The sequence below is a fragment of the Mus caroli genome, chromosome 7 (genome assembly GCF_900094665.2).
Source record: "Mus caroli chromosome 7, CAROLI_EIJ_v1.1, whole genome shotgun sequence".
In the NCBI taxonomy this organism is placed as follows: Eukaryota; Metazoa; Chordata; class Mammalia; order Rodentia; family Muridae; genus Mus; species Mus caroli.
In genome coordinates, this window is record NC_034576.1 from 121888071 (window position 1) to 121898741 (window position 10671).

A 10671-nucleotide genomic window follows, 5' to 3' on the forward strand; every position below is an offset into this window, starting at 1 on the left:
TCAGCTCTGGAGAAACGTGTCCTCCAGGCCCGGGCCTGACTCCTCTCTGCAGAGCAGGACAGGCATGCGGACCCTCAGCACAGAGATTTGGTTTCTGCTTCCTTATTTTCTGCCCTAACTGCTATCGTTTTAAACTAACTGCTAAGTTCCTACCCTGGATCACCTGTATGCTAGCACACTGAAAAGTCAGTGAAGACAAAGTCGGCAAATCTGAAGGCAGAGCAAAATCTGTGAGTGAATTTAGATCCCAAGAGCACACAGCACTATACAACTGGCAAATAGCCAGTCACACTAGGGACTCGTTGAAAACAAACAAATAAAAAGGCCGTTAAAAGCAAAGTATAGATCAAGTGCAGCAACTTGCCCTGCTCCAGAACAACCTGTCTGAGCCATGAGTAACTGGTCCTCAGGCCCTCTGTCCTACACTATTAAAAGAAAAGTCCCTCTATCTTGGAGCAAGCCACAAGAAGGCACCAAGATCCTCTCCTCCCGTTCCCTTAAGTGACCCTAAGGCCTATGCTTTCAAGATGGTTTCAATCTCAGACCCGCGGTAACATGTCAAACACCTGAGGATGATCTAGCCCCGTCTGCATTAGCAAGGTACTGCCTATTCTCTGCTTCTCCCATATCTTCTTGGTCTGGCTTACCAAGCAAGCCTCTAGCTGTGTGACGCGAAGTATATATTCTCCCGTCACTAGCTCTGTGCATTAAGATTTAAGCACAAACCCAGTTCCCAGCCTATGTTACAGTCCCCACCTGGACAGCTGGGGTTACAGTACTCACTGCTCCCTTCTACCCTTCCCATCTCTGCCTGTGACGAACACTGGAAAGCACCACAAGCTGACAGACCAGCTTGGACAGCAGTCCAGGGAACCCTGGGATAGTAGCTTTCTTTTCTGGTTTGTGTACTAGGATATGTGGCCCGGCAGTGATTCCTCATCCCTAACCTTATCAGAAACACCCCTGGGTCTACACCTAGAGCAGTTCTCTTCCCACTCAGACCTTCTCTAAAACACCTGCAGTGATGAGACATCAGATTTGCTCTTAACATAAAACAAACAAAAACCCAAGAAAAGCAAACAGTAGAAAGCATCACAAAGTGATTCCCATATAATCCACAACACCACTTCTCTATGTGCACAACAGAACGGCAGGGACAGCTGAGCCATAGCACACACCCTCCTCGGAATGTCCTGTCATTTCCCTCTCAGAGACTGTTCAGTTCCATCAGTTGGCAGTGTTTAAAAGGAAACTAGAGAGAGTAAAGAGGAGGAGAAGCCAACACCATCCTCCTAGCACCCTCCCCTGGGAAACAGNGCATGCTTCTGCATACCGACATACAGGCCTGGACANCGGGGACTGTGGGATCAGCATTGAGCAGCACACAAANGTCAAAATATATTATCACAATTTCACATGGAACCCTAGCTGAGACCACCTTCCCACAGAATGACCTATGAGAGCTCATTTTCATTTGTCTTGGGTACTTCTGAGACTTGACTTTCAGGTTCAGGTTTAGCGTCTCCTTCACTCNCTGCCTGGGTTTCAGACCCTGGCTCTGTCTGCCCGAGCTCCTTGATACTCTCTGGTGCCACCTGGTTCCCTTCTGGGGGATCACTTTGATTCAACTTGCTATCAGGTTCCAATTTTGCTTCTTTGCCATTTCCCAGCTTTGGGTGAGGCTGTGAGTCTTTTGCACTCTTCACTACTTCTTGGAGGTTGTATTTTCTGAACAGCACATAATCTTTCACAACACTCAGGCAACACACAGCTTTGATGATTTCCACCACCACCGTGTATTCTGGATTAGTGAGATCCACTTTGTTTTCTGTATTGAGGCTGCCCACTATTCCTGAAACAAAAATAGGAAAGAAGGAAGGATAACATTAAGCCTGATGGAGCCACACAAGGCTTTCATTCCTTACTATACAAGATTTGGTAAAACAGTGTTTATAAAAATTCACTGTTCTTTGTGACTGACAATCAAATTCCATTAATACTTTTTTTGTTTTATTTCAAGACTGGGTCTCTATGCAGCACTGGCTGACCTGGAATTCACTGTGCAGACCAGGTTGGCCTGGAATTCATAGCAATCAGCCTGCCTGTGCTTCCCAACTGTGGGATCAAGGGCATGCATGCGCAGCTCTATTAATGCTTTTAATAAATAAGTATGCGTGAAGCCTTGAGGCATTTAATTAGACAACAGTTGGCAGAGTAGAGCGATGACGCAGAGGAAATGTGCATGCACTGCTCTTGCTCAAGACCCACCTGTGCCCAGCATTCATGCTAAGACGCTAACAATCACCTGTTAGCTCTGACGGCCTCTTCTGGCCTCTGTGGGCACTGCACTCACGTGCACAAACCCATTTGAGTGTGAATCAATATACTTAGGAAAGAAAATGGTATCTCCGCTTAACAAGAACAGACAGATTTTAATTGTCATTATCTCTACATAAGAGAACTTAACTACTTTCACAGAGGTTCCACCAGACTTAGTATTCTAAGTAATCCAGAGATGATATAAAATATATAAGAGAACATGTGCAGGTTATATGCAAACACTATACCAAAGCAGCCAACATTATATAAGACTTACCTGAGCACGCACAGGTTTGGTATCCCTAGGGGATCTAATGACCAATCACCCATGGGTATAGGCAGGCCACTGTATCTTCCCAAATAGTCAATTTTGATTTGCAAAGAATTCTACCAGAGAATCTACCTCACATACCAGTATTACTTAGATCTGATATATGTGGTGAAGAAAAAAAATGTATTAAACTTAAAAATTTTTAAGCATAAACCAGAGCAGGCTATATAAAATTACTAAGAGAACTTACCTGCCAACTCTTTAATAACTTCTTCTCTATTCATATGGCTATTATTTCGAGATTTGTAAACAATCTGAAATGTCCCTTTGTTTGGGGCTTTAAACCAGGGTTCCAGAAATGTTTCTGCATATTTTTTCATATCTTCTAAAAAAGCTTTACATGTGCCTGAGATGGGCAGCATTCGTAGAATAACCCTTGTCTTCTTTTTCTTGGTTTTGTACATATCCTGGAGAATATGATGCACTAATTTCTCAGGTTCTAAGAGAAAAAAGGAAAAATAAGAAAAGAAAAAAACAAGACTGTTTTGTTTTTATTTTCCATCTAGTATTTCTCAGGAACCTACCAAATATAAATGTTGATAGTTTCAGAATCAAACTTAAACCACAACACCTTACTGTTGTCTTCTTGTAATACAAATTAGAGTAACAAGCATTACACAGCATATTTTTACAAAAACAAAATCTGTAACTTAAAGTCCTAATTCATTAGTTAAGGAGTACAGAAGTCCAGCTCTCAGCTGGGAAAGAATCCTAGCACCACAGAGCAAGCACCGTGTGACACAGTGATTCACTGGCTACTTCCCAACTAACACATCTGTCCAAGACAACAGTGCTAATATTTTCAAATTAGTGACCACATTTGAAAGTCAAAGGAATTCTATTTCCAGGTTTCAAGTGGATCAGGCCCTCCATTCCTAAATGGTAACTACCTGGAACTAAGTAGCAGCTGCTCTTTTGAGACAGAATACACGCTTTCACTCTACCTTGAGTTACCAAAGGAAGGATGCAGCACAGCCAGGTCCCTACTCTTACCCAACGCTCACCACCTTCCACCACTCTACATTGTTAGGAAACTAAGATGGCACCACTTCCAGTGTGGCGTAAGAAGCAAACTCCCTGAGTGTGGTGTGTGTCGTCTGAAAACCTTTCCAAAAACCTGCTGAAACTGATGTCCTGTTGATGGGATGTGGAAACGTTCCACAGAATAATTAACAGCCATACCCGGGAAGCCGTTGTCTAGGCAGCATCTGCTAAGACAGAAATGCCCAGATACTATGGGATTGATGATCTTAGGGCTGCTAGTCAGACATACCTATCCCAAGCGTCCTGATGAAGACTACATTATTCGCTCCACTCTCCACTGACTGGAATCTTCTCAGCCTCTTCTCTGTAGAAGCCTTAATGTCACCAATTTCTTTTTTCAAGGCAGCCTCTGCATCATCGTCTTCTTCCTCACTTCCAGAGGGCTGCTGGTCCTTGTCTATAAACTGTTTATATAAAAACCAACAGGCAAAAATTATAGAACAGCTCATGTTCAAATGCTGTAATTAACTACTTATGTGAAACCCCCAGTGGCAGAGGTCTCAATGCTGACAAATAAATTTTTTATTAGATTAATAAAATACAACTTCCAAAATGTACATTAAGAAATAAATTCCCTGTGTGTGGTATGTGTCATCTGAAAATGCTTTCAGACCCATCTGGATAGTGGCAGGCAGGCAATGTGGCTGTGATAGGATTAGAACCAAATGTATGAGAGAACTAAAACCCCTTACTCCAACTATAAGAAACAGAGCACACAAAGCAGTGGCTGGTGCTTGTAATCCCTACATCTGGGGAGCTGAGGCCAACCTGAGGTAGCCAGCAAAGTCTTCTGTCAAAAACAAAAGGGGCTCAACAAAAAGGGAACTTGCACGAGGCACCAGCATAGACAGGGCATGTGCCTGTTGCCCTGTCCTACCAAGGTCATTTTCAATCAGGTAATAAAAATAATTGTGTACACTGAAGGAGCCTTTACAAATTCCTATTCTGCCCCCCTCCTCTCTAGTAGTGGGACCTGCTACACTATCTTTCTCCACACTTCAGAGTGTGCAGGTGTATCCGGAATCTAAGCCAAATAATATTGCGGCTGCCAAACCGCCATAGGATGAGATCTGAAATGTATTTTCAAGTGCACTTGGAAAATAGCATCCCTTTCACTATCTCAGAGAGATTTTAGCTTGTAGCAACTTCGCACTGACGCGAGAGGTACACATCCGAACGGGTTTTAGCACACTCCCTGGTCCACAGAAGGCAATCGAGACGTGGGAGTCACTGTCGTTAGTGATGTCAAGAAAGCCTAAAGAGCCAGCCCGGAGGCCCACGCCCACCAGGCACATGACCGCAATAGCAGCCACTCTAGGGGCGGGAAGGTAAGCGGGGTCATTCAAGCACTGTACAGGCGCTTTGAAGCAACTGCCGCCTCCGCACCCCAGAAGAGGCCCGCGGGCGGCTCGCTCTCCCCGAGGCCCGTACCTTTTCCGGCCCGTACATGTCGTCGCCGTACTCGTTGAGCAGGCTGTAGGCCTCCTCCACGCACTTGCGCTCGTTCATGTTGCAGGTGATGAGGATGCCCTGCAGGCCGGGCTCCAGCTGCCGCGGGCCGCCTGCGTCACCGCGTCGGGCCCGCTTGGCCGGCAGGAACTGGGATTTGCCTTTGCGCTTTCCGCCGACCGGCTGAGGGGACTGCTGGGCGGTGGTCGCCATGCTACCTACGATCCACGTTCCTTGGCGTCTTCGTCTGCGCGGACGCGGGGTGATTGCGTCACACGTACGCGACAGTTTGCCTAAGCGGTCCCGCACGCCGCCTTCCGGTGGCTCCGGTGCCGCCCTGTCCTCGTCATAAAGTGACAACAGCTTTCAAGTGGACCCTGGACGTAAACGTAGATTTTGAACTCCAGCAGAGTGTAAAACGTGCTCACAAAGAAATGGTTTATTTACCCGTTCATATTTATTGTTTATTTGTTTTTAAGTTAAGGTTTATCGTGCTAGTCGCTGTCTAAAGTACGGAGGTCGTGCCATCAGCAGAACATGACATTTATTGTCCTTATAAGGTTTCTCAGGAGTCACTGGAGTCTACCATATCACCATGAGGAACAGAAGAGACTCAGTGAAGGCAGACCCTGGCACCATGAGAGCATTAAACACTAAGTTGTAAAATGTGTCTATATTAATACTAGAGCTACTGTATTAATCTCTTTCTCCTTGCTTCTGTTAGACACGGGTGTCCTAACATGTGAGAGTGAAATTGTGGTAAGATGTTCTGCATGCCCCTGGTTTTGACAGGAACGTGACATTTCTTGCTTCTGAACAAAACGATTGAGACAAAAGCAGTTTTGTTCCAAAAAGATTATCTCACCCAGACACACACACACAATGTGTGATGGATTGTAGAAGTAACTCAAGAATTAAAAAAACAAACCTCTTTTTGGACCAACAAGCCAACTCAGCTGGAAAAAGCATTTGCTCCCAAGTCTGAAGATCCCAGGACCCCACATGGTAAAAAGAGGGAAGCCAACTTAGCAACTGTCCTCTAACAGCCATGTGTGCTCATATACACACATATACATGGGCTTAAACACTCTGTAACATCCTGGTTCAGGGATGCAGTTTAGCCCCTGTGTCCCTGGTCCATCAGTATCACCCTGAGTACAGGACATTTGAACATGCAGTAGGCTCCCAAGTCTGTGCTGTTGTCCCTGACTGGTCGGTTCTTGCTGCCTAATTCAAATAAAGATCATGCTTTGCTGGACCCTTGTGCCTGCTCGGGTGGTTTGGATTCTAGAACCCTAACACACATGACAGTAGGGTTAATTAGAGAAGTGATATTCCTGATTAGGAAAAGGAAGGCTGATGTCAGTGCCCAGTGGAAAGCTGGCCCAGGCAACCCTGGGTTGATGGGAATGCCCGGGAACCATGAAAGGTGCTCTCTTTCGGTTTACCTACAAACCTCATCCAAGTAATAGGGGAGAAGAAAAGATAACAGTTTAAGAAAAATAGGGCTGGCCGGGCGTGGTGGCGCACGCCTTTAATCCCAGCACTCGGGAGGCAGAGGCAGGCAGATTTCTGAGTTTGAGGCCAGCCTGGTCTACAAAGTGAGTTCCAGGACAGCCAGGGCTATACAGAGAAACACTGTCTCAAAAAAACCAAAAAGAAAAAAGAAGAAAAAAAAGAAAAGAAAGATAGAGTGTGACATACCTACCTGGATCTTAGTATAGTTTAGATAGTATAGTATAGATCTTAGATATAGTATAGAATAGAATAGATAGATCTCAGTGTTTTACAGTAATTAAGTGGAAAGCCTAACACCTTGGTCCCCACATAGGAAAACTGAAGCCTAGAACTTGGAATTTCAAAGAAAGCTAAGAATAAGCTCAGTCCATCACAGGAAACCAACTGGTTGCATTAGAGTTATGTTGTCATTTTCTGTTCCTGACCCAAGAAACTCCAGATAACCAGCTTAACATAAGGCAAGATTTGTTCAGCTCAGAGTTTAGAGGTCTCAATTCAAAGCCACTTGATGTCATTGCTTCTGACTGGGTAAGACAATATACATTATGACAAGAACCAATGAAAAGATTCTCATCTCCTGGTGTCCAGAAGGTGAGACAGAGTTTAAAGTGGGGCCTGGGTTTCTATTAGTCCCATGCAGTCACAGGCTCAGTGGCCTAACTTCATCTCACTAAGCCTTACCTCTTTGTTTAGTACTAGGGATCTGACCCAGGCACAAAGAGCTTCTTTCTGGCTGTATTTTTAGAGATCAGGGAAAACAAGTTTGGGGAACATCCAGGGGCTTTACCTTCTAGGGAGAAACGCTTTAAGTCGGGGTCTCACAATTCCTCCCTGCAAAAGATATTTAATCTCAGTGAGATGTGGCTTTACACATCCAGACCACTAAGCTATATCCCAATCCTTTTCCTAATTTTTATTCAAAAACAGAGTCTAACTTAGTTCTCCAGGTTGGTCTGAACTTGTTCTATTCACCAGATAGGGCTTAATTTGAAATCCTGAATTACAGGGTTGTACCACAAGATTTAATTTCTCTCAGCTCTCAACAGTTCCACACTCTCCCAGTAGCATCACATAAAGATAATAAGTCTTTAATACATGGTGCTTGGAAGGCACTTAAGACCTAAACCAAGTACACTGGTTTGCAAGTACACTGCCTTCAAGAGGGATAGTCCAGATAAAGCAATGAGTTGAACAACAACCATGAAAATAATCTCTTTGCTTGGTTTAATATTTGACAGATAAAAACCTTCCATTCACATCCCTTGGGGATATGAGGAGGACATAACAACTTGCCATGTGGACCGGCCCAATTCAGGAAGTGCTGGTAGCTCACATAAACTTTAAAACTGGAGCCAGAGAGATGGCTCAGTGGTTAAGACCATGCACAGCACTTAGAGAAGACCTGAGTTCCAAGCACTGGAATCAGGTGGCTCACAACCCCTTATACCTCTAGCTCTGGGGGTATCCAGTGCCCTCCCCCTGGCCTCCACAAGCCCATCTTATGTGGACATCATATATCAAACACACACACACACACACACACACACACACACACACACACTTTAAAATAAAAGAAATCTTAACAAAATAAAACAGTTACATACTTTAGTTGATCTTTTAACAGATGCAAGCATCAAGTTCAGTACCACCAGTAACACCCTGAGAGCATTTCTCTGGAGCCATGTCAAGCTTCTTTTGAAGGTGGTACTATCACAAAAATAGAGGTCACTAGGAGAAAGGAAATCTCTATATACATGGATTGTTCCTAGACAGACACTGTACCAAATAGACTGAAAAAGATCAGAGAGTAAAATAACAAAAAATCTAACTGGAATAACAGTGCACACATTGTGTCCAGATATGATAGGGAACAAACACCAGCAAAACATCCATGGCTGACATGAGGTCATGGCGTAAGTGAACAAAGGGTTATACAATGCTCAGACAGGTGAGTCGGTCACTAGAATACTGCAATACAACTCAGTTCTTACACTGTTTAGAGATTGCTTTAGTCTCCACAGCTTTAAGGACACATTCCCCAACAAGATTGCAACTACACACTGGCTACAAGTTTCCCAGGCCATCCACCCATCTCACCAAGAGTTGGCTGACTCTCAAAAGAGCAACTCACAGGGCTCCAAAAAGTGCTCTAGATATTACTATAGTTTTGTTACAAAGTTTTTTTTTTTTAATCCAAATAAAGAACCACATAGGGCGAGATCTCTCAGGGCCCGAAATGCAGGGCTGCGGTATCCTGTCCTCCTGGAATCAGCTTCTTCATCCTCCAGGAGCATCCTGTGTGCTCACTAAGCAGTATGCACTCCTGAGTTTTAATTAGATTTTCATTAGATGGGGTTGATTGGTTGAATAATTGGCCTGTTGGTTACACTTCATCCTCAAACCTTCTTTCTTCCCTGGAGGTTGGTCTGGCAAGAGTACCAGGAGAGAATTATACCCTATAATTATACCCTATAATGAAGCAGCAGTGCAAGGGGAGAATAACAAATAGAATGCAGTCCACAAATGAATCACCCCTTTGGAGTTGTTTGCCAGTGAGGTTCCACAGACCCCTAAACATTGCAAATTATTGCCTGCTATTGGTTGCTGGCTTAGTTTGCTTTCTGGTGCTGTGGGGGGGAAATAACTATGGTCAAAAGTAACTTGAGGAGGAAATGGTGTATTTCACTTACAGCTTATAGTCCATTAAGAAGGGAATTCAGTGCAAGAACCTGGAAGCAGGAACTGAGGCAAAGGCTATGGAGGAATACTGTTCACTGGCTTGCTTTCCATAGCTCACGCAATTTGCTCTTTAAAAACAAAACAAAACAAAACACCCAAGACCACCTCCCCAAGGGTGCCACCATCCACGAGATGGACCTCTCAAGTCAATCATGAAAATGTTTCTGGGTTTTGGTTAATTTGTGTGTGTGCAGGTTTTATATTTGCAATGTGCTTTAATGATAAAGTTTAAAATTAAAAAAGAAAGAAAGAAAATGCCTCTATAGACTTCCTTATAGACTAATTTGATAGAAGCATTTCCCCAATTGAGGCTCTCCCTTCCCAAATAAATCTGACCATTGTAAAGGTGACAAAATTAACTAGTCAGTTACTCTCTAGAACTTGACAGTAAAACCCTATTGATGAAGACCCCACATATTTGAGTCATAGAACAAGGAGAGCTCTAGTTGGTGTTGACACGAAAATGCCATCGCTACTGGATCATTGTCATAGACTACAAAGGTGCTGTGCATACTGCTGAAGAAGAGTGATCATCAGTCTCATCCAAGTGTGAACCCTGGCCTAGAAAAATATACAATCATGGCATAGACATCATGGAAACGAACAAGTTCTTTCTGGTTGGATTTAAATCCACTCCACAGGATGAAACCCATACCTGGCACCACTATTAGGCCAAGAACCCATAGCTAGAAAGGTTATGGGCCCTATGTGAGAATCTACTACTAATATTCTGCTAAATGTACATATCATCAAATTGATATCATCAAGTCCTTGCTTCTATGTCTTTCATGAAATGATGGACTTTAATTTGGAATTGAGCCAAATAAACTGTAATTGTAATAAATTTTAATAAAATGAAAATAAATGTGCATAAAAATTTTAAAGAAAATCAGTTAAGATTACTATATGGAAAGCTGCAATGTCCTTTTCAGAGCATTAGAAAGAGTTCTGTGGTTTCTTGTAAAATATTATAAATTAAACTTATCCCCATCTAGCTTCAAATGAATGAGACTCAAAGAATGATATTTATTTATTAGGCTCTGTGCAATTACTGGGAGATTACCCCTAATCTAAATCTCTAATGCTAGTCTGGCTACTTCCCCAACTCTGCTCCCCAAATACTTGCTGTTTAAAATTCTCTGGATTATCTTTGCTCCAGCAGTCTGGTGTCCTGGGGAGGCATTTCACTCTGGCACATGCTGCTGGTCCATCATGAGCTCTGTCTAGAGCCCTCCTGTTCTGTCTCCTCCTCCTCCTCCTCCTCCTCCTCC

At 43.6% G+C, this 10671-nt stretch overlaps 1 protein-coding gene across 1 annotated transcript; it reads right to left on the bottom strand.

Moving 5' to 3' along the window:
- Positions 1-6: 6 nt before the first annotated feature.
- On the bottom strand, positions 7-5414 carry Thumpd1 (THUMP domain containing 1). The gene is made up of 4 exons (XM_021167542.2): positions 5126-5414; positions 3924-4098; positions 2841-3089; positions 7-1852 (listed from the first exon to the last, which is right to left on the bottom strand). Exons 1-4 carry the CDS (start codon positions 5354-5356, stop codon positions 1455-1457), a joined length of 1053 nt encoding a protein of 350 aa, XP_021023201.1. The 5' UTR covers positions 5357-5414; the 3' UTR covers positions 7-1454.
- Positions 5415-10671: the final 5257 nt, after the last annotated feature.